The 27,928-nt window shown below is 48.6% G+C and overlaps 1 protein-coding gene across 1 annotated transcript in view; it reads right to left on the reverse strand.

The window, feature by feature from the left end:
* LOC118394024 (multiple C2 and transmembrane domain-containing protein 1) overlaps positions 1 to 27,928 on the reverse strand; it is a 288,690-nt gene that overhangs the window by 14,701 nt on the left and 246,061 nt on the right. Inside the window, exons 18-20 of the mRNA XM_052461210.1 lie at positions 6,364 to 6,473; positions 4,603 to 4,712; positions 4,184 to 4,281 (exon numbers count right to left, since the gene is read on the reverse strand). Of these exons, the coding sequence (XP_052317170.1) occupies positions 4,184 to 4,281; positions 4,603 to 4,712; positions 6,364 to 6,473 (318 nt within the window). The remainder of the gene's footprint in view (positions 1 to 4,183; positions 4,282 to 4,602; positions 4,713 to 6,363; positions 6,474 to 27,928) is intronic.

Here is a 27,928-nt window from a genome sequence, read left to right on the forward strand (position 1 = left end):
GCAGGTAGTCATTTAATTAGCCATTTAGCAGTCTTGTTTTGTAGTCATGGCTTTGGGGTAGAAGCTGTTCGGGATCCTGATGGTTCCAGACTTGAGTTGCCATACCAAGCGGTGATGCAGCCAGTTAACATGCTCTCAATGGTGCACAGGTAGAACTTCTGGAGGATCTGAGGGTCAATCCAAATCTCTTCAGCCTCCTGAGGGGGAAGAGGCGCTGACGTGCCCTCATCACAACTGTGTGGACCATGTTAAATCCTTAGTGATGTGGACACAGAGAAACTTGAAGCTCTCGACCCGCTCCACTACAGCCCGATCGATGTGGATGTAGTCCACAATCAGCTCCTTTGTCTTGTTGACGTTGAGGGAGAGGATGTTGTCTCTGATCTCCTCCCTATAGGCTGCCTCATCGTCGTTTGTGATTCGTCGTGCACTGCCTCGCAGTCGTGGGTGAACAGGAAGTACAGGAGGAGACTAAAAATGCACCCCTGAGGGGTCACAGTGTTGAGGGTCAGCGTGGCAGATGTGTTGTTGCCTACCCTTACCACCTGGGGCAGCCAGTCAGGATCCAGTTGCAGATGGAGGTGTTCAGTCCCAGGGTCCTGAGCTTAGTGATAAAGTTGGAGGACACTATGGTGTTGAATGCTGAGCTGATGTCAATGAAAAGCATTCTCACATAGGTAGTCCTTTTGTCCAGGTGGGTGAGGGTAGTTTGGAGTGGAAATAGAGATTGCATCATCTCTGGATCTGTTGGGGAGGTATAAAAATTGGAGTGGGTCCAGTGTGTCTGGGATGATGGTGTTGATGTGAGCCATAACCAGCTTTTCAAAGCACTTCATGGCTATGAAGTCAAACGCCTACAATTCCCCCCAAAAGTTTGCAATTTGGGACTGTCTGTTGCTATTCAAATCAAAATCCTTCTGGGGAACTATACAAACAAAAGTTTGCATGTCAGGAAAAACTAGTTTTCAGAAGGAGGGAAAAGGAGGGAACCAGATAAAACAAAAGAAAGAGGAGAGAGAGAGGTCTCTCAGAAGAGCTGCCAGAGAAAAACACGTCACATGTTCCATTCCTCCTTCCGGGTGACAGGCCTGCCGTCAGCTCTTGAGGCTCCGCTCGCTCGTGTTCACGCTCACCCTTCCTAATAAAGCTACGCCGCCCCGCATACGAAAACATGGCGAGCTAGTTAAAGTCAAAAAAGAGAGAGAGGGAGAGAGAAGGGTAGCAATTTGCTTTGAAAAGAATTGTAGAGCACAAAGATAACATCTATGGGAGACAGTGGGTAAAAGACCTGGCGCTGCTCAAAGGCTGCTCCACCCTCACTCCTCTCCTCTCCTCGCCACCTTCCCTCCTCTCCCCATGTTGACAGTTGAACTACAAAACAACCTTTGAAGTGTGCACTGCGGAGGGGGCGCCGCATATTCCAGAGAGCGTTTCGTTTAGCAGTGTCAGGCGGCGGCGGGCGGCATCCCGGGACCCGGTGTTCCACATGGCTCTTTCTCTTTCTCACTGTCGCCCTGCCGTTAAGTGAGAGGATTCCAGTTTGAAGGCACTTGGGCGGGCGGGTAGCGGAGCAGGAAAAGGCAAATATAAATAAGTCAATGAGAGGAGACAGAGAGACATCGTTTTAATGATACTACCCTATGATGTTTCTACAGGGGGAGAAAAGTAGCTGCAGGCTTCATCTTTTGTGATGCCTATAACCTAGCATTATGGGTATTAAACGGTGCCAAAAAACAACAGCTCGCGCACCGACACCCACAGACAGGGGATTCAGCAGCACTCAGGTCTACTTTTCACAGAGAATAAGCATGTCAAGGTGAAAGCAAGGCAAACAGACAAAAAGAACACAGAGGAAAGTTTTCCCAGCAAGTTTGCAGGCTGCTAAGTGGAGACTAATTGCTTGCTCAATGTAAAAGGTTTAAATGTGTCCCAGAGATGACGAGGGAGGGGGACTGTGGCAGAGCAGAGCAGAGTGGAAGTTGTGATGGATGGGGTCTGGCACCTAGCCTCAGCCCTTTAGCCCCCTTTGACCCCCTGACCTCTGAAGTCCCCAACCCAGCAGCCAATCAGAGCCATAATCCTTCAATGACGAGTCATGTCTATTTCTATGGAGGGGTTAAAACCTGCTACTTTACACCGGCTATAAAGGAGCACTTGCTATGCTAATTGCTACCGTCCTATTATGCAGTCCACAGCTCACATGGCTAATGGCGTCATAAAGCATGCTGGTACACGGAGCAGTCCCAGACACCAGGTTGGGAATACTTAGGTTGATTATGGCTGTTGGCCTCGTTTAGGGCACATGGAGGATTCCCCTAGACCGTAAAGGTAGTTTACTCTGGCATAAAATCACAACCAGCCATCCAGAGGGGAAAGTATACAAGGCAGCCATTAAGGTTACAGACTAGGAAGAACATGAAGGAAAACGGAGCAGCTATAAACGTAAACTGAGTAGCAAGTAAAGATATTACACCAAGACATATCTGTGGGTTTCAGCCAATGCAGCACCTTTGTGCTGGTCTAGAGGGTTGCCAGTGCTGTTAGAGGCATAGTGTCTTTAAGCTAAAGAGCACACTGTCTAAAGCCTGTGAAGCTTTAAGGTAAAGTGCACTGTTAAGTGTTCACTATGGGCTGAGGGAGTGGCAGTCAACCGGCCCGTCACCCACTCCCCAGCACTTCAGTTGACCACCGCATCAACAATGCTACAACTGACTTACAGCAATATGCTGAATGATCCACTGTTCTCAAAACACACACACACACACACAATCTTTGTCTGTGTAAAAATACCAATACCAGGAAACCAAATTAATTTGATAAGTTATATATCAATAAACACATATACACCTTGAGAGACAGATAAACAGAGAGAGACAGAGAAACAGAGAGACAGAGATAAACAGAGAGAGACAGAGAGAGAGAGAGAGAGAGAGAGAGAGAGAGAGAGAGAAAGAGAGAGACAGAAATAAACAGAGAGAGACAGAGAGACAGAGATAAACAGAGAGAGACAGAGAGAGAGACAGAGAGAGACAGATGAAGAGAGAGAGAGAGAGAGAGAGAGACACCGAGTGCCACACTGGGGCCCTGAAATGTCATCCGCAAAGCTGGCCGGCTGGGCACAGGCCAGGGAGGGGACTTGGCCCTTGCAGCCCCCTTTGACCAAGAAACACAGGAAATGAGGTGAACCCACCATTGGAGGCAGCGCAGGGGAGAGAGCAGAGCAACAGAGTTCTCAGAGTTCCGCCTCTGGAGCGGAGCAGTAACAAGAGCTCCAGGGTCTGTGGGCTGGGGATTGTGTGCGTGTGCGTGTGTGTGCGCATCCGTGGGCTGTCCCGACCAGCGGCCCCTCATTGATGGGCTCATAAAGTCCTCCTACCTGCCGGCCCCTCCGACTCCAGGTGTGCAAGGTGGGTGCACCTCAGCAGAGGGCCACCTTGGCCTCATTTGGATCGGGGCTACCTGCCGCTAGAACGGCCCTGGAAGACTGTAAATCCTCACGGGGGGCGGACTGGGGCAAAGCGTGGAACGAGGATTACGACCTTTTAAAGATCAAAGAGGTGGCGGCCAACAGGCGATCAAAGGGGAGTGTGTTGGCGCTAATGTGGCAGGGGATTGGGTCGAGTGTGTGTCTGTGTTTCTCTGCTTCCAGCAGCACAGCCTGAACACTTTCACAAGCTGCCGTTAAACAGCAGCAGCACCTTGGCTGGGCGCGTCCAACCCAGCGGCCTCAGCGTTAATCTGATCTCACGGTTAATGTAGAACTAAACCGCGTGAGGGTGGTTAACTGTTGGTTTAACTCTATAATGACTCAGTCACAACAGCAATTCTTCTGGATGGATTAAATCAGACAGGCCATAAAGACCTTAGCTCACAGGACCTTATTCCTTCTGTGGAATCAGGAACTGTTGAGCAGGAAAACACTTCATAATAGTTGGGAATATGGTCATATATGGTTTGCTAATATGTAATAGCAATAAGGCAGCCGTGGAAATAACTATTAGAAAGCAAAATCTGTGAATGCAAAAGTATGGAGAGAGGAGAAGTGTGGAGAGAGAGGGGGAGAGAGAGAGCGAGGGAGGGAGGGAGGGGGAGAGAGAGGGAGAGAGAGAAGGAGAGGGAGCAGGGATGGAGGGGGAAGAAGGGGGAAGCAGGGAGAGAGAGATAGGGATGAAATCACACCTACCACTTGAACATCTGAGGGGACTCTGGACAGGAAGTCCAAGAGCTCGTTGTTGTCAATGGTATACGGGTCACGGAGCTTCTTGCTGAATTTATTCACCCCTGCAGGGAGCGAGGGAAATAGGGAGGAGAGCTGTTCAGCGCATGAGTCACAAGAGCTCACCTCCTTTCTTTCTCTCGCATTCTCTCCCCCTCTTTGTATCTCTCTGTATCATCACAGCCCACTTTCAGCACTCAATGTGTTTCAAAGCAGAGTGCAGACACCATTAGAGACCAGATCTCCCCTCTCCACCCCTCAAGAGACTCCCAATCTATCCCCAATCTAAGCTCGTCATAATGGATACACTTCATTAAAGGTACTATACTGCTCCATTGTTGTCTCATAAACGCAATAGTCATTAGAATAGATTTTTAGGCACTGACCCCAGGCCAGGACGATGTAGCGTAGGGGGATATAGTAGATGAGAACAGTGGCCACACATAGAGCCACGATGGCCAGCCAGCTTAGGAAAGGCACTGTCCAGTTAAAAGTGCTGTAAAGAGAGTAGGGGAGATGTGTATTAGTTCATTATAACAGCATGATTCACCTATGTGTAGACAGCAAGCATCCTTTAGATCTCCAACTTTACCCTCCAAGTGAAACTGACTAGGGAGCTTCACTAACTTTACTGCCTATGCCAAATGTGTGTACATTTAAAAGCATTAAAAGCAACAACATTTCAGTCATTTAATGGACTCTCTAGACTTACAGTTAGTGCGTTCATCTTAAGATAGCTACAGTCGTTGAGAAAACCGCATACACTCAGTCATAATAAGTAAAGTTTTACTTAATAATGTAGCTATCGACAGTCAGTACTAGAAGGAAAAGTGCAAGTCTTAATTCAAGAAAGGCAAGGATGTTCTTTTTTTGTGGGATTAAATAATGTGTGTTCTTGTGTATGTACAGTACCAGTCAAAGGTTTGGACACACCTACCTATTTATACTATTTTATACATTGTAGAGGTGTGTTTGGTGTCATTATCCTGTTGGAAAACAAATTATAGTACAATAAGCGCAAACCAGATGGGATGGTATATTGCTGCAGAATGCTGTGGTAGCCATGCTGGTTAAGTGCACCTTGAATTCTAAATAAATCACAGGCAGTGTCACCAGCAAAGCACCATCACACCTCCTCCACCATGCTTCACGGTGGGAACCACACACACCTACTCCGCATCTCACAAAATCTCAAATTTGGACTCATCAGACCAAAGTACAGATTTCCATCGGTCTAATGTCCATTGCTCGTGTTTCTTGGCCCAAGTAAGTCTCTTCTTCTTATTGGTGTCCTTTAGTAGTGGTTTCTTTGCAGCAAATCGACCATGAAGGCCTGATTCACGCAGTCTACTCTGAACAGTTGATGTTGAGATGTGTCTGTTACTTGAACTCTGTGAAGCATTTATTTGGGCTGCAATCTGAGGTGCAGTTAACTATAATGAACTTATCCTCTGCAGCAGAAATAGCTCTGGGTCTTCCTCTTCTGCGGTGGTCCTAATGAGAGCCAGTTTCAACATAGCACTTGATGGTTTTTGCGACTGCACTGCACTGCAAATTTTCCGGATTGACTGACTTTCAAGTTTTAAAGTAATGATGGACGGTCGTTTCTCTTTGCTTATTTTGAGTTGTTCTCGTCATAATATGGACTTGGTCTTTTACCAAATAGGGCTGTCTTCTGTATACCACCAGAAAGAAAGAAATTCCACAAATGAACTTTTAACAAGGCACACCTGTTAATTAAAATGCATTCCAGGTGTCTACCTCATGAAGCTGGTTGAGGGAATGCGAAGAGTGTGCAAAGCGGTCATCAAGGCAAAGGGTGGCTACTTTGTCTTGATTTGTTTAACACTTGTTTGGTTACTACATGATTCCATATGTGTTATTTCATGGTTTTGATGTCTTCACTATTATTCTAGAATGTAGAAAATAGTACAAATAAAGAAAAACCCTTGAATGAGTGTCCAAACTTTTGACTGGTACTGTATGTATGTGTGTGCGTGGTGTGTGAGTCTGTTTTCCAGCCAGCTCGACAGGGTTGAATAAGATGTGACAGGGACAGGCGGGTAGGCAGGCGGGTGGTGAGGGCGCTGGTGCCAGGAAGCATTGGAGAGGCGGGACAGGCGCCGAGGAGGAAGCTTACTACTCACTTCTTTATCCTTTCACCATAGGATGCCACTTCATCCAGGGCATTTTGCACACTGATGCACACATCCTGGATGGCATACAGCTTGTTGATGAAGCCCTTTCTCTCTGGGTCCTGGAGGACAGTTAGAGGGAGAAGGAAAAAGAGGAGAAGGAGAGATAGAGGAGAGACAATGAGAGAGGGAGAAAGAGAGAGGAGAGAGAGAGAGAGAGAGAGAGAGAGAGAGAGAGAGAGAGAGGGAGCGAGGAGAAAGAAAGAGAGAGAGAGAGAGAGAGAAGAGAGAGGAGAAAGTGAGAGAGAGAGAGAGAGGCAGAGAGAGAGAGAGAGAGAGAGAGAGATAAAGAGAGAGAGGGAGCAAGGAGAAAGAAAGAGAGAGAGAGAGAGAGAGAGGGAGAGAGGGAGGGAGAAAGATAGAAAGAGTGAGAGAGAGAGACAGAGAGAGAGAGAGAGAGAGAGAGAGAGAGAGAGAGAGAGAGAGAGAGAGAGAGAGGGAGAAAGAGAGACAGAGAGACAGAGAGAGAGGATAAAGAGAGAGACAGAGAATGGTGCTGGGCACATGCATCTTTCAACAAAGAAACATTTAAAGAGCTTCAAAGACTTGAAAAGGGGAGCCAAATCACGAGATATCCTCATTCCATTGACTGACTACTCTCCAAGCTATAATAGACATTTGAAAGTCTGCAGAACAAATCAGAATGTTTTCTCTCTTACAGCGAGCACAGAGGGAAATGGGAATATGTGATTAGGGTGAATTTAGCTGAATGCCAAATGGATGATTGAATGTTTTGACTGCCAAGACAGGCTCACTTTGTTGTTGGCAGCACACTATGATGTCACCAGAAGTGAAATCATTATCATCGTCAGCACCATGACGAGCTCCTCCTTTTCAACTTTTGATGGTTGAGAACATTAGCAGGCCATAAGAACAGAGAGGGACACGGCAGGTCAATCTAAAAGCCTCTACTATTAGACACAAAGTACAAAAGAGGAAATCATGCAACAGTAAATGAGCTGCTGTAGGACTGACAGACGAGTGGGACAGGATGTGGTGACTGACTGACAGACCGGAGTGGGACAGGATGTGGTGACTGACTGACAGACCGGAGTGGGACAGTATGTGGTGACTGACTGACAGACCGGAGTGGGACAGGATGTGGTGACTGACTGACAGACCGGAGTGGGACAGGATGTGGTGACTGACTGACAGACCGGAGTGGGACAGGATGTGGTGACTGACTGACAGACCGGAGTGGGACAGGATGTGGTGACTGACTGACAGACCGGAGTGGGACAGGATGTGGTGACTGACTGGCAGACGAGTGGGACAGGATGTGGTGACTGACTGACAGACGAGTGGGACAGGATGTGGTGACTGACTGACAGACCGGAGTGGGATAGGATGTGGTGACTGACTGACAGACCGGAGTGGGACAGTATGTGGTGACTGACTGACAGACCGGAGTGGGACAGGATGTGGTGACTGACTGACAGACCGGAGTGGGACAGGATGTGGTGACTGACTGACAGACCGGAGTGGGACAGGATGTGGTGACTGACTGACAGACTGGAGTGGGACAGGATGTGGTGACTGACTGACAGACCGGAGTGGGACAGTATGTGGTGACTGACTGGCAGACGAGTGGGACAGGATGTGGTGACTGACTGACAGACCGGAGTGGGACAGGATGTGGTGACTGACTGACAGACAGACCGGAGTGGGACAGGACGTGGTGACTGACTGACAGACGAGTGTGACAGGATGTGGTGACTGACTGACAGACAGACTGGAGTGGGACAGGACGTGGTGACTGACTGACAGACTGGAGTGGGACAGGACGTGGTGACTGACTGACTGACAGACTGGAGTGGGACAGGACGTGGTGACTGACAGACAGACTGGAGTGGGACAGGACGTGGTGACTGACTGACAGACTGGAGTGGGACAGGATGTGGTGACTGACTGACAGACCGGAGTGGGACAGGATGTGGTGACTGACTGACAGACCGGAGTGGGACAGGATGTGGTGACTGACTGACAGACCGGAGTGGGACAGGATGTGGTGACTGACTGGCAGACGAGTGGGACAGGATGTGGTGACTGACTGACAGACGAGTGGGACAGGATGTGGTGACTGACTGACAGACCGGAGTGGGACAGGATGTGGTGACTGACTGACAGACCAGAGTGGGACAGTATGTGGTGACTGACTGACAGACCGGAGTGGGACAGGATGTGGTGACTGACTGACAGACCGGAGTGAGTGGGACAGGATGTGGTGACTGACTGACAGACCGGAGTGGGACAGGATGTGGTGACTGACTGACAGACCGGAGTGGGACAGGATGTGGTGACTGACTGACAGACTGGAGTGGGACAGGATGTGGTGACTGACTGACAGACCGGAGTGGGACAGTATGTGGTGACTGACTGGCAGACGAGTGGGACAGGATGTGGTGACTGACTGACAGACCGGAGTGGGACAGGATGTGGTGACTGACTGACAGACAGACCGGAGTGGGACAGGACGTGGTGACTGACTGACAGACGAGTGTGACAGGATGTGGTGACTGACTGACAGACAGACTGGAGTGGGACAGGACGTGGTGACTGACTGACAGACTGGAGTGGGACAGGACGTGGTGACTGACTGACTGACAGACTGGAGTGGGACGGGATGTGGTGACTGACAGGCAGACTGGAGTGGGACAGGACGTGGTGACTGACTGACAGACTGGAGTGGGACAGGATGTGGTGACTGACTGACAGACTGGAGTGGGACAGGACGTGGTGACTGACTGACTGACAGAACGGAGTGGGACAGGACGTGGTGACTGACTGACTGACAGAACGGAGTGGGACAGGATGTGGTGACTGACTGAATGACAGAACGGAGTGGGACAGGATGTGGTGACTGACTGACTGACAGAACGGAGTGGGACAGGATGTGGTGACTGACTGACAGACCGGAGTGGGACAGGATGTGGTGACTGACTGACAGACCGGAGTGGGACAGTATGTGGTGACTGACTGACAGACCGGAGTGGGACAGGATGTGGTGACTGACTGACAGACCGGAGTGGGACAGGATGTGGTGACTGACTGACAGACCGGAGTGGGACAGGATGTGGTGACTGACTGACAGACCGGAGTGGGACAGGATGTGGTGACTGACTGACAGACCGGAGTGGGACAGGATGTGGTGACTGACTGACAGACCGGAGTGGGACAGGATGTGGTGACTGACTGACAGACCGGAGTGGGACAGGATGTGGTGACTGACTGGCAGACGAGTGGGACAGGATGTGGTGACTGACTGACAGACGAGTGGGACAGGATGTGGTGACTGACTGACAGACCGGAGTGGGATAGGATGTGGTGACTGACTGACAGACCGGAGTGGGACAGTATGTGGTGACTGACTGACAGACCGGAGTGGGACAGGATGTGGTGACTGACTGACAGACCGGAGTGGGACAGGATGTGGTGACTGACTGACAGACCGGAGTGGGACAGGATGTGGTGACTGACTGACAGACTGGAGTGGGACAGGATGTGGTGACTGACTGACAGACCGGAGTGGGACAGTATGTGGTGACTGACTGGCAGACGAGTGGGACAGGATGTGGTGACTGACTGACAGACCGGAGTGGGACAGGATGTGGTGACTGACTGACAGACGAGTGTGACAGGATGTGGTGACTGACTGACAGACAGACTGGAGTGGGACAGGACGTGGTGACTGACTGACAGACTGGAGTGGGACAGGACGTGGTGACTGACTGACTGACAGACTGGAGTGGGACAGGACGTGGTGACTGACAGACAGACTGGAGTGGGACAGGACGTGGTGACTGACTGACAGACTGGAGTGGGACAGGATGTGGTGACTGACTGACAGACCGGAGTGGGACAGGATGTGGTGACTGACTGACAGACCGGAGTGGGACAGGATGTGGTGACTGACTGACAGACCGGAGTGGGACAGGATGTGGTGACTGACTGGCAGACGAGTGGGACAGGATGTGGTGACTGACTGACAGACGAGTGGGACAGGATGTGGTGACTGACTGACAGACCGGAGTGGGACAGGATGTGGTGACTGACTGACAGACCGGAGTGGGACAGTATGTGGTGACTGACTGACAGACCGGAGTGGGACAGGATGTGGTGACTGACTGACAGACCGGAGTGGGACAGGATGTGGTGACTGACTGACAGACCGGAGTGGGACAGGATGTGGTGACTGACTGACAGACCGGAGTGGGACAGGATGTGGTGACTGACTGACAGACTGGAGTGGGACAGGATGTGGTGACTGACTGACAGACCGGAGTGGGACAGTATGTGGTGACTGACTGGCAGACGAGTGGGACAGGATATGGTGACTGACTGACAGACCGGAGTGGGACAGGATGTGGTGACTGACTGACAGACCGGAGTGGGACAGGATGTGGTGACTGACTGACAGACAGACCGGAGTGGGACAGGACGTGGTGACTGACTGACAGACGAGTGTGACAGGATGTGGTGACTGACTGACAGACAGACTGGAGTGGGACAGGACGTGGTGACTGACTGACAGACTGGAGTGGGACAGGACGTGGTGACTGACTGACTGACAGACTGGAGTGGGACAGGATGTGGTGACTGACAGGCAGACTGGAGTGGGACAGGACGTGGTGACTGACTGACAGACTGGAGTGGGACAGGATGTGGTGACTGACTGACAGACTGGAGTGGGACAGGACGTGGTGACTGACTGACTGACAGAACGGAGTGGGACATGACGTGGTGACTGACTGACTGACAGAACGGAGTGGGACAGGATGTGGTGACTGACTGAATGACAGAACGGAGTGGGACAGGATGTGGTGACTGACTGACTGACAGAACGGAGTGGGACATGATGTGGTGACTGACTGAATGACAGAACGGAGTGGGACAGGATGTGGTGACTGACTGACTGACAGAACGGAGTGGGACAGGATGTGGTGACTGACTGAATGAGTGGGTGAGTAAGGACAGAGAAAGATGCAGACTTTTGTGGTGGTGGTGGTGGTGGTGTGGACATGACTGGAGGAGTGGGGTCGCAAACCAGGGCTCTCTGTCTCTGTTTCCACAACAGACAAAGATAGGAAAAGAGCATAGCACTGCTCCAGCATTACACCACTAAAGTGACCTGTGACCTGTCATGGAGTCCACCTGTAGTTTGTAAGGACCGTCATCTACGGTCAGGAAACACCAGATTCCCCAAATGGTGTAATAGCTGAGGGAGCTGAGAGAGGAGGCAAGGGAAAGACCTTGGAAAAGCAGGGATGCACTTCTACAGAACATTTCCACAGGGGTTGTCTTATAGTATGTAATTCAATGCTGATTAACAACCAGGTTTACTCAAAACTACTTCTCTTCAAAACCACTTTCCACTTCATGGCAGAATGGACAGTTATGGATGCCCACCCATGTGTGAGAATTATACAGGTCTGCCCATGGGGTTCAATACTGGTGGCAGGGTAGCCTAGTGGTTAGAGCGTTGGACTGGTAACCGGAAGGTTGCGAGTTCAAACCCCCGAGCTGACAAGGTACAAATCTGTCATTCTGCCCCTGAACAGGCAGTTAACTGTTCCCAGGCCGTCATTGAAAATAAGAATGTGTTCTTAACTGACTTGCCTGGTTAAATAAAGGTAAAATAAAAAATAAATAAACTGAAAGAGAACAGTCACATCACAGAAATAACAAGGGGATAATTCATCATTGAAGAGAATTAGTGGACCAGGAAAAGACACTCAACTGTTTATAACCCCCAGGCCCCAAACCCAAACCGTCCCCCAGAGACCACCATCACACCCCCTATACTCCTCTTCCTGCAGGATCAGGCATTTGATAAATGAACCCTGTTGCAGCCAGGGAAACCACAAGGCCTCCCTGAAAAACCACACAAGACACGTAGATATAATTAGACAGGGTTATTTTCTTTTAAATATTTTTACAAGCCTCCTTTCTTCCCCATCTGTTTTGTATTATTGGTTCCAACAAAGCCCCATGTCCAGGGTCCACTGTGTTGGGCTGTGTTAGGTTGTGTTGGGTGGGGCTTGGTGGGGCTTGGTGTTCTGAGCCTGGGGAGTGTTCTCGGAGCTCCGGGAGAGTGTTTGCGGGACTGGGGAGCGGTGTGAGAGAGCGAGTGGTGGCGGAGCGGAAGGGTTAGAGGTCATCAGAGTATAAACCATTGCCACATGCCCCTCTCAAACCATGGACTGACTCCAATTTCCTCCCTTCAAATGTAGGGCTGAGAGGAGCAACAAAAACACGGAGCCAGGGAGAGGCTTGATTTGCTGCTCCCCAGCAAGCCTCAGCACTACCTAGCACTCCCCAGCATGCCTCAGCACTACCTAGCACTACCTAGCACTCCCCAGCATGCCTCAGCACTACCTAGCACTACCTAGCACTCCCCAGCACTCCCCAGCATGCCTCAGCATGCCTCAGCACTACCTAGCACTCCCCAGCACTCAGATGCTAAAGCAACCTGTTCTTAGACTGGTATGGAATCAACACACAACATGACCTTAGATAATCGTGATACAAACAGCTGGCTCTGCTATGGTCCAGTAAAACCTTACATTACATTACATTACATTTAAGTCATTTAGCAGACGCTCTTATCCAGAGCGACTTACAAATTGGTGCATACACCTTATGACATCCAGTGGAACAGCCACTTTACAATAGTGCATCTAAATCTTTTTAGGGGGTTGGGGGGTGTGTGTACTTACAATACCCTTTGTTACATTATGCTAACTTTACCCTGCTTTTCTTTGCCTTGCCCATTATTTTTGTAACCTTGACATCCATCGCAATGTTTTGTTTTTTAAGGGGGTAGATCAGCGTTAATATTGTAGATAGATTGTGGCTTCGATAATGTAATTGTCTGCATAATTTCTAATCCTCCATACTGTATATATTTTTGGTGCATCATGACCTTGTCATGCACTATAATTTCATCGTTGGGGAGGGTGTTGATATGTAGTACCCTGTCTGGGATGACAGCACCAATCACAGATCACTGTCAAGGTCAAAAGTTGCTTGTCTTCAAAAGTGGGTGTAAAAAAGGAGACAATACAGACTGATGTCTGTTTCTTAGATACGGAGTGGATTTTGACGTTCAGGGTTTGCACCCTTCACGTTTTGAAACCTTCTTTCATGTTTGTATGTAAATGTTACAGCTCCAGAAAATCGTATAGCTTCTGCTAAATCGTACAGAGAGAGAGAGAGAGAGAGAGAGAGAGAGAGAGCGAGAGAGACTTTTAAAATTGGCAATGGTAACCAAACAACACCCAAATCAACCATGTGTGTACCATATTCATCTAATTTGCTGCATACTGGTACGCTATGTGTAAGTTTAGCTTGCTTGTTTGCTTCAAGGTCTTTGCCTTTGTGACCCATCCTGCCGGGGGTGTGACGGTACATTCTACTCATCTAGTGTGTGCTGACATTTTACTGACTTGAAGAAAATAACTTCTAAAAATGTTTTCCATCATCAGAGCTGTATTCATAATGAATGTGTGTGTGGAGGGAGGGTGGTGACAAGGGCCACTGGAGTGTCTGTTTGTGTTGGTGCATTTATTATAAAGTGCCGTCTAATTATGTCACAGAAAATTCTTGCACATAAACAAAATGCAGACGGCTATCAACTCCCCTGAGTCTCTCACCACCACCACTGTCTTTGAACTAGCCTAGTCACTGACTTGGAGTCAGTGGTATGGGGTTCTGTACAGTCTGTCTATGTGTGTGTGTGTGTGTGTGTGTGTGTGTGTGTGTGTGTGTGTGTGTGTGTGTGTGCGCACAGATCCATAAGGTTAGGTGTGTATGGTTTCTCATTCCCATCGGTTGCCCCTCTCTGGAGATGGGTCTTTACTATAGGAACAGTGGGCCTGTCTTTCTGTCTGGTACTGGAATCACTCTGCTCCAACGTCTGTCAAACAGCCTTCGTCCCCCTGTAGTCCTTGATGTGCCCTTACTCAGGTTGGGGATTCAAACCAGTGACCTTTCGCTTACTGGCCCAAAGCTCTTAACCACTAGGCTACCTGCCACCATTCTGTTCTGTGTTCGGTTGATCTGGACTGTGCTATTATAACTGTAAGTCCAGCATGGGGATGTGTGCTGGTGACTTACACACATGCACTCTATTCAGAGGAGTTGTCACCAAGAGGGTGACAGACAACTGTACCAATGTAGTAAAATAGGATGACGATTCCCCTTCATGCTGGTCTATGGTCAGTTTTGCATTTTCCCCGTTAGTGTTTAAGGTTAGGATTTAGGGAGAGTAAGCTGATCCTAAATCTATGCCTAAGGGCAACTTCTAACCCATATAATGCACATTCTAAGGGATCATTAGATCACCAAAGTGCTACCAACCTCTCCTCATGGACAGAGACATGATGATGTCGTCAAACGGAGCCCCTGCAGCACAGGCTTGAGCAGCAGCTCGGTATATTCCAGAACAGTTAGCAGCTGGATAAACATCAGAACACCTGGAAGACTGTGTGTGTGTGCGTGTGTGTGTGTTTGTGTGTGTGTATGTGTGTGTGTGTGTGTGTGATGCCCTCTCCAACAGATAATTTAGTCCAAATCATATGGCACAGAGCCACTCATCAGCAGGATCTGATAGAGTTCAAGATGAAGGAACGCTCAATTTTACATCTGAGACAAATTGCATTGAGCCCCGCTGGTAGTGCTGAACATGAAAGCCCAGTGTTTCAGTGTGAGGGAGAAACTTTCTGCCGTCTATCAACTTGCTGGTCTTTTATATCCGCAACATTTAGAGGGTTGCTTTTGCTGCGTGTTTATGTTTTTAAAATCTATGTTTATTTACAGTGTCTTCAGAAAGAATTCACACCTGTTGACTTTTTCCACATTTTGTTAAATTGATTAAATGGAGAATTGTTGTCACTGGATTACATAAAACCCCATAATGTCAAAGTGGAATTATGTTCTTTGACATTGTTACAAATTAATAAAAATGGAAAAGCTGAAATGTCTTGAGTCAAAAAAGTGCTTAACAGGTCACATAATAAGTCACTCTGTGTGCAATAATAGTGCTAACAATATTTTTGTATGACTGTCTCCTCTCTGTACCCCACACATACAAAGAGTAAGGGAGGTTTTTCAATGTAGTGCAGAGAAGGAGACTGATTGGTAGAAAACAGACATTGAATATCCCTTTGAGCATGATGAACTTATTAATTACACTTTGGATGGTGTATCAATACACCCAGTCACTACAAAGATACAGGAGTCCAATCTAACTCAGTTGCCTGAGAGGAAGGAAACCGCTCAGGGACGTCATCATGAAGCCAATTTTTAAGTTTAATGGCTGTGATAGGAGAAAACTGACGATAGATCAACAACATTGTAGTTACTCCACCATACTAACCTAAAACAGAATAAAAATATTCCAAAACGTGCATCCTAAAGTAATCCTGCAAAAAATGTGGCAAAGCAATTAACTTTGTGTCCTGAATACAAAGTGTTATGTTCGGAGAAAATCCAATACAACACATTGCCGAGTACCACTCTCCATATTTTCAAGCTGAGGTGGCTGCATCGTGTTATGGGTATGTTTGTTATCGTTAAGGACTGTTTTTTTTTCAGGATAAAATAAATACGTAATGGAGCTAAGCACAGGCAAACTCCTAAAGGAATACCTGGTACAGTCTGCTTTTCACCAGACACTGGGAGATGAAATCACCTTTCCAAAAGACAATCATCTAAAACATAAGGCCAAATTTACACTGGAGTTGCTTACCAGGAAGAAAGGGAATGTTCCTGAGTGGCCAAGTTACAGTTTTGACTTAAATCAGCTTGAAAATCTATGGCAAGACCTGAAAATGGTTGTCTAGCGATGATCAACAACCAATTAGACAGAATTTTTTAAAGAATAATGGACAAGTTTGCACACTGGTGTGGAAAGCTCTTGGAGGCTTACCCAGAAAGACTCACTGCTGTAATCACTGCCAAATGTGATTCTAACATGTATTGACTCAGGGTGTTGAATACTTATCTAATCAAGATATGAATGTTTTATGTTTCACAACTTAAAAATAAAAAACACTTTGACAGAGTATTTTGTGTAGTTTAATCCCACTTTGTAACAACAAAATGTAGAAAAAGTCAAGAGCTTTTTGAAGGCACTGTATATTTATCACCACTGTGAGTGCAAATGTCAATATGTGAACGTGTGTGTGTGTGAACATGTTTGTGTGCACACGCATGTGTTTGCGTGCGTATGCCTGCATATGTGTGTCTGTGAGTGTGTGTGTGTGTTGACCTGTCAGATATGTGTTGATCAGCCTACTGCTGAGCCAACCTTTATCTATGTATCTAGAGCAGGTATCTCTATGGGGGGCACACCAGGGGGGAAACATGGAGGCAACGCTTGTCAGCATGTTGTGAGATTGTTAGCAGTTTGTTAAGGAAATGCAACCTACAGTGACACTAGAGACAGTCTTATATATACACAGCCAAGTTAGGTTAACTGCACACTGCTTTGTGAAGCAGAGGACAATGAGATTCCTGAAAATTAATTTAAACACGCATAAATATTAATACGAGAGATGTGCATAGGGTATGTCTCATTATATTTCTCATCAATGCTACCATTTTTTGAATGAGAGGAAGTCGTGCTAGTGGATGAGACATTTTGAACTCTATAGAGATAGTTGGTTCTAAAATGACTTTAGGCCTTGAGAAGGAGGGAGGTCACCATTGGACACACTCTCAACTACACCTATAAAGATGGCATGGTGATCTGTCAGACTGTGTAATCTCACATTATTCTGCCCCAACAGGCACATCAGAAAAATAAAACAAGTATTTTTGACTGTATTCCACAGAAGTCAGGATGAGCCTGCAACTCTGATGACTGCTCTCTGCTGTGCAACACTGACGACTGCTCTCTGCTGTGCAACACTGGAGACTGCTCTCTGCTGTGCAACACTGGAGACTGCTCTCTGCTGTGCAACACTGGAGACTGCTCTCTGCTGTGCAACACTGATGACTGCTCTCTGCTGTGCAACACTGGAGACTGCTCTCTGCTGTCCAACACTGGAGACTGCTCTCTGCTGTGCAACACTGGAGACTGCTCTCTGCTGTGCAACACTGATGACTGCTCTCTGCTGTGCAACTCTGATGACTGCTCTCTGCTGTGCAACACTGATGACTGCTCTCTGCTGTGCAACACTGGAGACTGCTCTCTGCTGTGCAACACTGGAGACTGCTCTCTGCTGTGCAACACTGATGACTGCTCTCTGCTGTGCAACACTGATGACTGCTCTCTGCTGTGCAACACTGATGACTGCTCTCTGCTGTGCAACACTGGAGACTGCTCTCTGCTGTGCAACACTGATGACTGCTCTCTGCTGTGCAACACTGGAGACTGCTCTCTGCTGTCCAACACTGACGACTGCTCTCTGCTGTGCAACACTGATGACTGCTCTCTGCTGTCCAACACTGATGACTGCTCTCTGCTGTGCAACACTGACGACTGCTCTCTGCTGTGCAACACTGATGACTGCTCTCTGCTGTCCAACACTGATGACTGCTCTCTGCTGTGCAACACTGAGACTGCTCTCTGCTGTGCAACACTGATGACTGCTCTCTGCTGTGCAACACTGATGACTGCTCTCTGCTGTGCAACACTGACGACTGCTCTCTGCTGTGCAACACTGATGACTGCTCTCTGCTGTGCAACACTGATGACTGCTCTCTGCTGTGCAACACTGATGACTGCTCTCTGCTGTCCAACACTGATGACTGCTCTCTGCTGTCCAACACTGATGACTGATCTCTGCTGTGCAACACTGGAGACTGCTCTCTGCTGTGCAACAATGACGACTGCTCTCTGCTGTGCAACACTGGAGACTGCTCTCTGCTGTGCAACACTGATGACTGCTCTCTGCTGTGCAACACTGGAGACTGCTCTCTGCTGTCCAACACTGATGACTGCTCTCTGCTGTGCAACACTGATGACTGCTCTCTGCTGTGCAACACTGGAGACTGCTCTCTGCTGTCCAACACTGATGACTGCTCTCTGCTGTGCAACACTGACGACTGCTCTCTGCTGTGCAACACTGATGACTGCTCTCTGCTGTGCAACACTGATGACTGCTCTCTGCTGTCCAACACTGATGACTGCTCTCTGCTGTCCAACACTGATGACTGCTCTCTGCTGTGCAACACTGATGACTGCTCTCTGCTGTGCAACACTGATGACTGCTCTCTGCTGTGCAACACTGATGACTGCTCTCTGCTGTCCAACACTGATGACTGCTCTCTGCTGTCCAACACTGATGACTGCTCTCTGCTGTGCAACACTGGAGACTGCTCTCTGCTGTGCAACAATGACGACTGCTCTCTGCTGTGCAACACTGGAGACTGCGCTCTGCTGTGCAACACTGATGACTGCTCTCTGCTGTCCAACACTGATGACTGCTCTCTGCTGTGCAACACTGGAGACTGCTCTCTGCTGTGCAACAATGACGACTGCTCTCTGCTGTGCAACACTGGAGACTGCTCTCTGCTGTGCAACACTGATGACTGCTCTCTGCTGTGCAACACTGATGACTGCTCTCTGCTGTGCAACACTGACGACTGCTCTCTGCTGTGCAACACTGATGACTGCTCTCTGCTGTGCAACACTGATGACTGCTCTCTGCTGTGCAACACTGATGACTGCTCTCTGCTGTCCAACACTGATGACTGCTCTCTGCTGTCCAACACTGACGACTGCTCTCTGCTGTGCAACACTGGAGACTGCTCTCTGCTGTGCAACACTGGAGACTGCTCTCTGCTGTGCAACAATGACGACTGCTCTCTGCTGTGCAACACTGGAGACTGCTCTCTGCTGTGCAACACTGATGACTGCTCTCTGCTGTGCAACACTGATGACTGCTCTCTGCTGTGCAACACTGATGACTGCTCTCTGCTGTGCAACACTGATGACTGCTCTCTGCTGTGCAACACTGATGACTGCTCTCTGCTGTGCAACAATGACGACTGCTCTCTGCTGTGCAACACTGATGACTGCTCTCTGCTGTGCAACACTGATGACTGCTCTCTGCTGTGCAACACTGATGACTGCTCTCTGCTGTGCAACACTGGAGACTGCTCTCTGCTGTGCAACACTGATGACTGCTCTCTGCTGTGCAACAATGACGACTGCTCTCTGCTGTGCAACACTGACGACTGCTCTCTGCTGTGCAACACTGACGACTGCTCTCTGCTGTGCAACACTGGAGACTGCTCTCTGCTGTGCAACACTGGAGACTGCTCTCTGCTGTGCAACACTGACGACTGCTCTCTGCTGTGCAACACTGATGACTGCTCTCTGCTGTGCAACACTGATGACTGCTCTCTGCTGTGCAACACTGGAGACTGCTCTCTGCTGTGCAACAATGACGACTGCTCTCTGCTGTGCAACACTGATGACTGCTCTCTGCTGTGCAACACTGACGACTGCTCTCTGCTGTGCAACACTGATGACTGCTCTCTGCTGTGCAACACTGACGACTGCTCTCTGCTGACTGCTCTCTGCTGTGCAACACTGATGACTGCTCTCTGCTGTGCAACACTGATGACTGCTCTCTGCTGTGCAACACTGATGACTGCTCTCTGCTGTGCAACACTGATGACTGCTCTCTGCTGTGCAACACTGATGACTGCTCTCTGCTGTGCAACACTGATGACTGCTCTCTGCTGTGCAACACTGCTCTCTGCTGTGCAACACGACTGCTCTCTGCTGTGCAACACTGATGACTGCTCTCTGCTGTGCAACAATGACGACTGCTCTCTGCTGTGCAACACTGATGACTGCTCTCTGCTGTGCAACACTGATGACTGCTCTCTGCTGTGCAACACTGATGACTGCTCTCTGCTGTGCAACACTGGAGACTGCTCTCTGCTGTGCAACACTGATGACTGCTCTCTGCTGTGCAACAATGACGACTGCTCTCTGCTGTGCAACACTGATGACTGCTCTCTGCTGTGCAACTGATGACTGCTCTCTGCTGTGCAACACTGATGACTGCTCTCTGCTGTGCAACTCTGATGACTGCTCTCTGCTGTGCAACACTGATGACTGCTCTCTGCTGTGCAACACTGAGACTGCTCTCTGCTGTGCAACACTGATGACTGCTCTCTGCTGTGCAACAATGACGACTGCTCTCTGCTGTGCAACACTGGAGACTGCTCTCTGCTGTGCAACACTGATGACTGCTCTCTGCTCTCTGCTGTGCAACACTGGAGACTGCTCTCTGCTGTGCAACACTGATGACTGCTCTCTGCTGTGCAACACTGATGACTGCTCTCTGCTGTGCAACACTGATGACTGCTCTCTGCTGTGCAACACTGATGACTGCTCTGCTCTGCTGTGCAACACTGATGACTGCTCTCTGCTGTGCAACTCTGATGACTGCTCTCTGCTGTGCAACACTGATGCTGTGCAACACTGATGACTGCTCTCTGCTGTGCAACACTGATGACTGCTCTCTGCTGTGCAACACTGATGACTGCTCTCTGCTGTGCAACAATGACAACACTGACTGCTCTCTGCTGTGCAACACTGGAGACTGCTCTCTGCTGTGCAACACTGATGACTGCTCTCTGCTGTGCAACACTGGAGACTGCTCTCTGCTGTGCAACACTGATGACTGCTCTCTGCTGTGCAACACTGATGACTGCTCTCTGCTGTGCAACAATGACGACTGCTCTCTGCTGTGCAACACTGATGACTGCTCTCTGCTGTGCAACACTGATGATGACTGACTCTCTGCTGTGCAACTGCTGATGACTGCTCTCTGCTGTGCAACACTGATGACTGCTCTCTGCTGTGCAACTCTGATGACTGCTCTCTGCTGTGCAACACTGATGACTGCTCTCTGCTGTGCAACACTGGAGACTGCTCTCTGCTGTGCAACACTGATGACTGCTCTCTGCTGTGCAACAATGACGACTGCTCTCTGCTGTGCAACACTGATGACTGCTCTCTGCTGTGCAACTCTGATGACTGCTCTCTGCTGTGCAACACTGATGACTGCTCTCTGCTGTGCAACTCTGATGACTGCTCTCTGCTGTGCAACACTGATGACTGCTCTCTGCTGTGCAACACTGAGACTGCTCTCTGCTGTGCAACACTGATGACTGCTCTCTGCTGTGCAACACTGATGACTGCTCTCTGCTGTGCAACACTGATGACTGCTCTCTGCTGTGCAACACTGATGACTGCTCTCTGCTGTGCAACACTGATGACTGCTCTCTGCTGTGCAACACTGATGACTGCTCTCTGCTGTGCAACAATGATGACTGCTCTCTGCTGTGCAACACTGATGACTGCTCTCTGCTGTGCAACACTGATGACTGCTCTCTGCTGTGCAACACTGATGACTGCTCTCTGCTGTGCAACACTGAGACTGCTCTCTGCTGTGCAACACTGATGACTGCTCTCTGCTGTGCAACAATGACGACTGCTCTGCTGTGCAACACTGATGACTGCTCTCTGCTGTGCATGACACTGTGCAACACTGATGACTGCTCTCTGCTGTGCAACACTGATGACTGCTCTCTGCTGTGCAACACTGAGACTGCTCTCTGCTGTGCAACACTGAGACTGCTCTCTGCTGTGCAACACTGATGACTGCTCTCTGCTGTGCAACACTGATGACTGCTCTCTGCTGTGCAACACTGATGACTGCTCTCTGCTGTGCAACACTGGAGACTGCTCTCTGCTGTGCAACAATGACGACTGCTCTCTGCTGTGCAACACTGATGACTGCTCTCTGCTGTGCAACACTGACGACTGCTCTCTGCTGTGCAACACTGATGACTGCTCTCTGCTGTGCAACACTGACGACTGCTCTCTGCTGTGCAACACTGATGACTGCTCTCTGCTGTGCAACACTGATGACTGCTCTCTGCTGTGCAACACTGATGACTGCTCTCTGCTGTGCAACACTGATGACTGCTCTCTGCTGTGCAACACTGATGACTGCTCTCTGCTGTGCAACACTGATGACTGCTCTCTGCTGTGCAACACTGACGACTGCTCTCTGCTGTGCAACACTGACGACTGCTCTCTGCTGTGCAACAATGACGACTGCTCTCTGCTGTGCAACACTGATGACTGCTCTCTGCTGTGCAACACTGATGACTGCTCTCTGCTGTGCAACACTGATGACTGCTCTCTGCTGTGCAACACTGGAGACTGCTCTCTGCTGTGCAACACTGATGACTGCTCTCTGCTGTGCAACAATGACGACTGCTCTCTGCTGTGCAACACTGATGACTGCTCTCTGCTGTGCAACACTGATGACTGCTCTCTGCTGTGCAACACTGATGACTGCTCTCTGCTGTGCAACACTGATGACTGCTCTCTGCTGTGCAACACTGATGACTGCTCTCTGCTGTGCAACACTGGAGACTGCTCTCTGCTGTGCAACACTGATGACTGCTCTCTGCTGTGCAACAATGACGACTGCTCTCTGCTGTGCAACACTGGAGACTGCTCTCTGCTGTGCAACACTGATGACTGCTCTCTGCTCTCTGCTGTGCAACACTGGAGACTGCTCTCTGCTGTGCAACACTGATGACTGCTCTCTGCTGTGCAACAATGACGACTGCTCTCTGCTGTGCAACACTGATGACTGCTCTCTGCTGTGCAACTCTGATGACTGCTCTCTGCTGTGCAACACTGATGACTGCTCTCTGCTGTGCAACTCTGATGACTGCTCTCTGCTGTGCAACACTGATGACTGCTCTCTGCTGTGCAACACTGATGACTGCTCTCTGCTGTGCAACAATGACGACTGCTCTCTGCTGTGCAACACTGGAGACTGCTCTCTGCTGTGCAACACTGATGACTGCTCTCTGCTGTGCAACACTGGAGACTGCTCTCTGCTGTGCAACACTGATGACTGCTCTCTGCTGTGCAACACTGGAGACTGCTCTCTGCTGTGCAACACTGATGACTGCTCTCTGCTGTGCAACACTGATGACTGCTCTCTGCTGTGCAACACTGATGACTGCTCTCTGCTGTGCAACTCTGATGACTGCTCTCTGCTGTGCAACACTGATGACTGCTCTCTGCTGTGCAACTCTGATGACTGCTCTCTGCTGTGCAACACTGATGACTGCTCTCTGCTGTGCAACACTGAGACTGCTCTCTGCTGTGCAACACTGATGACTGCTCTCTGCTGTGCAACAATGATGACTGCTCTCTGCTGTGCAACACTGATGACTGCTCTCTGCTGTGCAACACTGATGACTGCTCTCTGCTGTGCAACACTGATGACTGCTCTCTGCTGTGCAACTCTGATGACTGCTCTCTGCTGTGCAACACTGATGACTGCTCTCTGCTGTGCAACACTGGAGACTGCTCTCTGCTGTGCAACACTGATGACTGCTCTCTGCTGTGCAACAATGACGACTGCTCTCTGCTGTGCAACACTGATGTCTGCTCTCTGCTGTGCAACTCTGACGACTGCTCTCTGCTGTGCAACACTGATGACTGCTCTCTGCTGTGCAACACTGACGACTGCTCTCTGCTGTGCAACAATGACGACTGCTCTCTGCTGTGCAACACTGATGACTGCTCTCTGCTGTGCAACACTGATGACTGCTCTCTGCTGTGCAACACTGATGACTGCTCTCTGCTGTGCAACAATGACTGCTCTCTGACTGATGACTGCTCTCTGCTGTGCAACAATGACTGATGACTGCTCTCTGCTGTCCAACACTGCTGACTGCTCTCTGCTGTGCAACACTGACGACTGCTCTCTGCTGTGCAACAATGACGACTGCTCTCTGCTGTGCAACACTGATGACTGCTCTCTGCTGTCCAACACTGATGACTGCTCTCTGCTGTGCAACACTGATGACTGCTCTCTGCTGTGCAACACTGGAGACTGCTCTCTGCTGTGCAACACTGCTGTGCTTTAATTGCACCTTTTTGTTTGTGGTGCACAATAAATTGTAAATGTCAAACGTGACAGGATTCTAGGATAAGGCTCCCAAAGCCCATTTGAAAACAGTGGACATCCCAGAATCTCCCTCTTCAAGGCGACACCATTAACAACGTAAATCAGAATTAACATCGGCAGAAGAACACCGACACATCAACACATCAGGAGTCGATTAAACAATGTGTTTGACCCTCTCCTATATGTTAAATGAGATTTTTTTCCATCATCATGTAATGCTGAATGGTTTACGAGTAAAGCACTACAGATCTACATGGGAGTGTGCTCAGTAAAAAAGGCAGCTCTTACATCAAAATAGTAGAACAAACCTTCTGAATTTCATAAAACTGATATGAACAATGAGAACGAATCCAGTTCAAAGCCACCAGCACTGTTCACCAAAGTTCCTATCTAGAAGGACAAAACAGAAGCTTGAAGTTGAACAGCTCATCTGCAGGACATGATTATTAGCCCCAAGAGAGTTTCCACAAACAGCCTCACCTAGGTGGGGATGCCTAGAAATGCCATTTACTTTATTTATCTAGTTTATTCATCTGAAAAACAGGACCCTACAGCAGTGGCGTGTATTCATGGATGTTAAATCATTTATCTTTCATCTCTCTGGGTTGTCCTAATTTTCCTAAAATTTGCAAAAGGCTGAATGTACTTTATCTTACCGGAGAAATCTTTCTAGTCAGCGAAACAGCACCCCTCTCTCTCTGTATGTGTATCTATCTAAAAAAAGGTCTGGTCACAAAGAGTATGACATTTTTGCCACCCATAACATTGAATGCAAGGGAAGCCAGTGAGCATTTGGGAAAGGGAAATGGGGATACCTAGTCAGTTGTCCGCCTGAATGCATTCAACTGAAATGTGTCTTCCGCATCTTCGGTGCCCGAGGAACAGTGGGTTAACTGCCTTGCTCAGGGGCAGAACAACATATTTTTACCTTGTCCGTTGGCCTACCTTGATAAAAAAATACATAAAATAATGGTCAATCAGCGTTGAGCTAAACTGAGTGAGCTCAACTGTGAATGGTCCTGACGCACCCCAAAAAAAGTGTCAAGAGAAGACCGTTTGGATTTTGCTTCACTCCTATCATAGAGAAAAACATAATTGAGAGAAACAACTTGAATTGTTGTGTTGCTGTCCTCGGGTGACTAGCTAGCCATCTAGCTAAAATTGCCCCCTTCCTAAATTAGTCATGGATAAAGATAGGGATTTGGACTTGTCATTTTACTTCATTCTCCATACTGGCCAATGATTATAATGGAGATTCTGATCCAATCATAAAATCCTGGACTGAGAGGATGGAAGTTCAATATGTAGCTAGAAGGTAGAAGGCTAATGTTAACTAGCTAACGTTGCCCATGAAAATAAGTTAGGATAGCGAGCAAGCATTTTAGCCAGGTAGCCTAGGACAACAAAAACTAAACGCGTGTTGTGTTTGACAGAGTCTTGGACTGTTTCGTCAACATTAAAGAGAGGAGGATGGCATTGGCTTTTCACTACAAGTAGGATGAGTCAACATGTTCTTTCTACTTGCAGGAACGCATGCACATAGACACACACAAATCAAAACCATGGACAGCCACATCATATTTAGCTTACATTGATTGAACTAAATCATTTTTGCTATCTCTTAGTTGTCACTGTATAAGACTAAAGCACAGGTTGATTTGATGATGTTGAAATGTTGAAGTTGAAATGGTGCTGGAATAGTGGAGGCAGCTCCTGTTTTCTTTGAGACTTGCAGTAACTCTCCGTTGTTCTAAATCAACAGTTGTTCAGTATTCCAAAAATGTCAGAAAAATGTACTTTCTTGACCATGCTGTAAGTCAAGTAACGGTTTGTTACATGCAATATGCTTTGTAGACTTCACCATACAGAGGTTTCTCTTCGTTTTTGTGATGGTGTGGTTGAATTTATTCAGAATTTACTCTTCTTATTTTCTCTGCCTTCGGCCAATATATCACGGCATATGAACTAACAGGTTATAGAGCTTTGTTCTGGCTTGGCTTCCCCAGTGATTCTACCCACAATGCCCATGAGACAAACACGTAAATACAGCAGTACAGTGCAGTCTCTTTCAGACCGTTATAGACGCAGTTCTCAAACCAACCAGAAGGGGAAAACTTCAGGATTAAACCTGTTGGCTTGTGGCACCAAGCGAGTTCTATGTCTGATAACCATTCAGTTACCTTTAACCCATGAAGGTCAGTGATCTATCCTCATGGCCAGACCTTGACCACACTGTACCAGCGGCCGCCATAGAGGGCATGTCTGTCCTATTAGCAGACAATACTAACCTCCTCTCCCTCCGACCAGCTACAGATATCTCTGTGCTGCTGGCACCTTGCCAGCACGACATGAAAGAAGGCAGATGGTTCGTTTTGAAGCCGCAGTTTTAATACATTATTTATTTCACACAAGTAATCCTTGGGTGAATATCTTTTTTCCCCCTCCCTCTCTTTTCATAACCACATAAATATCTGTTTAACCGGTCCCCAAGATGCACGGCACGTTCTCCCCCCTAATCAAGCAGCGCTCACTCTCAGACACAAAGAGCCCTGGAAGGCATACAGGATCTCACAGTTCCTTAACAGGGGAGGGGGGGTTGCTTCGACAGAGCCAAAGTCAAACTCCAGTAAACTGTGGCAGTTGAAGGTGGACCGTGCAGATGCCACGGTCTCTCATTCTAAATGAGGCTTTTCACCCAGCCCGTTCCCATGGCGAGGGTCGCTGTGACGACTGAGGATAAATATACACATAAGTACATAAAGGGGAGTATGTGGAAGGAGGTGGAGGAGGTTGATTTTCAGGTTGACCTCTACATCCCATGACTCCATCCTAAAAGGCTCCATCCTAAAAGGCCTGGTGTCTGTGCTTGTGTGTTTATGTGTGTGTGGGCGTGTGTTTATGTGTGTGTGTTTGTGTGTTTGTGTCTTTACGTGTCTGTGTACTCTTCTAATGGGGCCAGGGTAGTGCTGCCATGATCACCTTTCCCATCTCCCACTGGGGCCTCTCACCTCAGCCAACCAGCCTCTCCATCAGACAGACTCAAGGTCGGCACAGTGGCCCTGGACCCACCTCCACCCCTCTCCACCATCCAACCCCCTCACCCTGCCACGTTCCCACCGCCTGCCACCATCCCCTTGCTCTCCTTCCCTGTTCTCTCCAGGTTCCCGGGTGGCAGTTTGTGATGAATGGGACACCATTACTCTTCTCCTTTGTTGGCCTGGTTTAGCCGCTGCCCTCTTCCAAAAACAAGGCTGTCACATTCACAACATCCCCAGCACTACACTACTCTCAGCCCTCCTTTGTTCTCTGAGAACCCAGGTTAAAGGAACAGGCATTTCAGGGAGGTATTAGTGATGTAGAGTAAAATATACTGTATGCATAATAAGTCCAATAGCACAAAGACCATATGTGTTTCTCAATCCTGATTGAGGCAAGCCACAGGTTGATGCTATGTTTTCAATTAAACCAACCCCATTCATCGGAGGGAACATGTCTGGCCTTCAAACAATGGGAGACATTTTTCCTATCACAAATTGACATATAAC

The sequence above is a fragment of the Oncorhynchus keta genome, chromosome 14 (assembly GCF_023373465.1).
Source record: "Oncorhynchus keta strain PuntledgeMale-10-30-2019 chromosome 14, Oket_V2, whole genome shotgun sequence".
Taxonomy (NCBI): domain Eukaryota; kingdom Metazoa; phylum Chordata; class Actinopteri; order Salmoniformes; family Salmonidae; genus Oncorhynchus; species Oncorhynchus keta.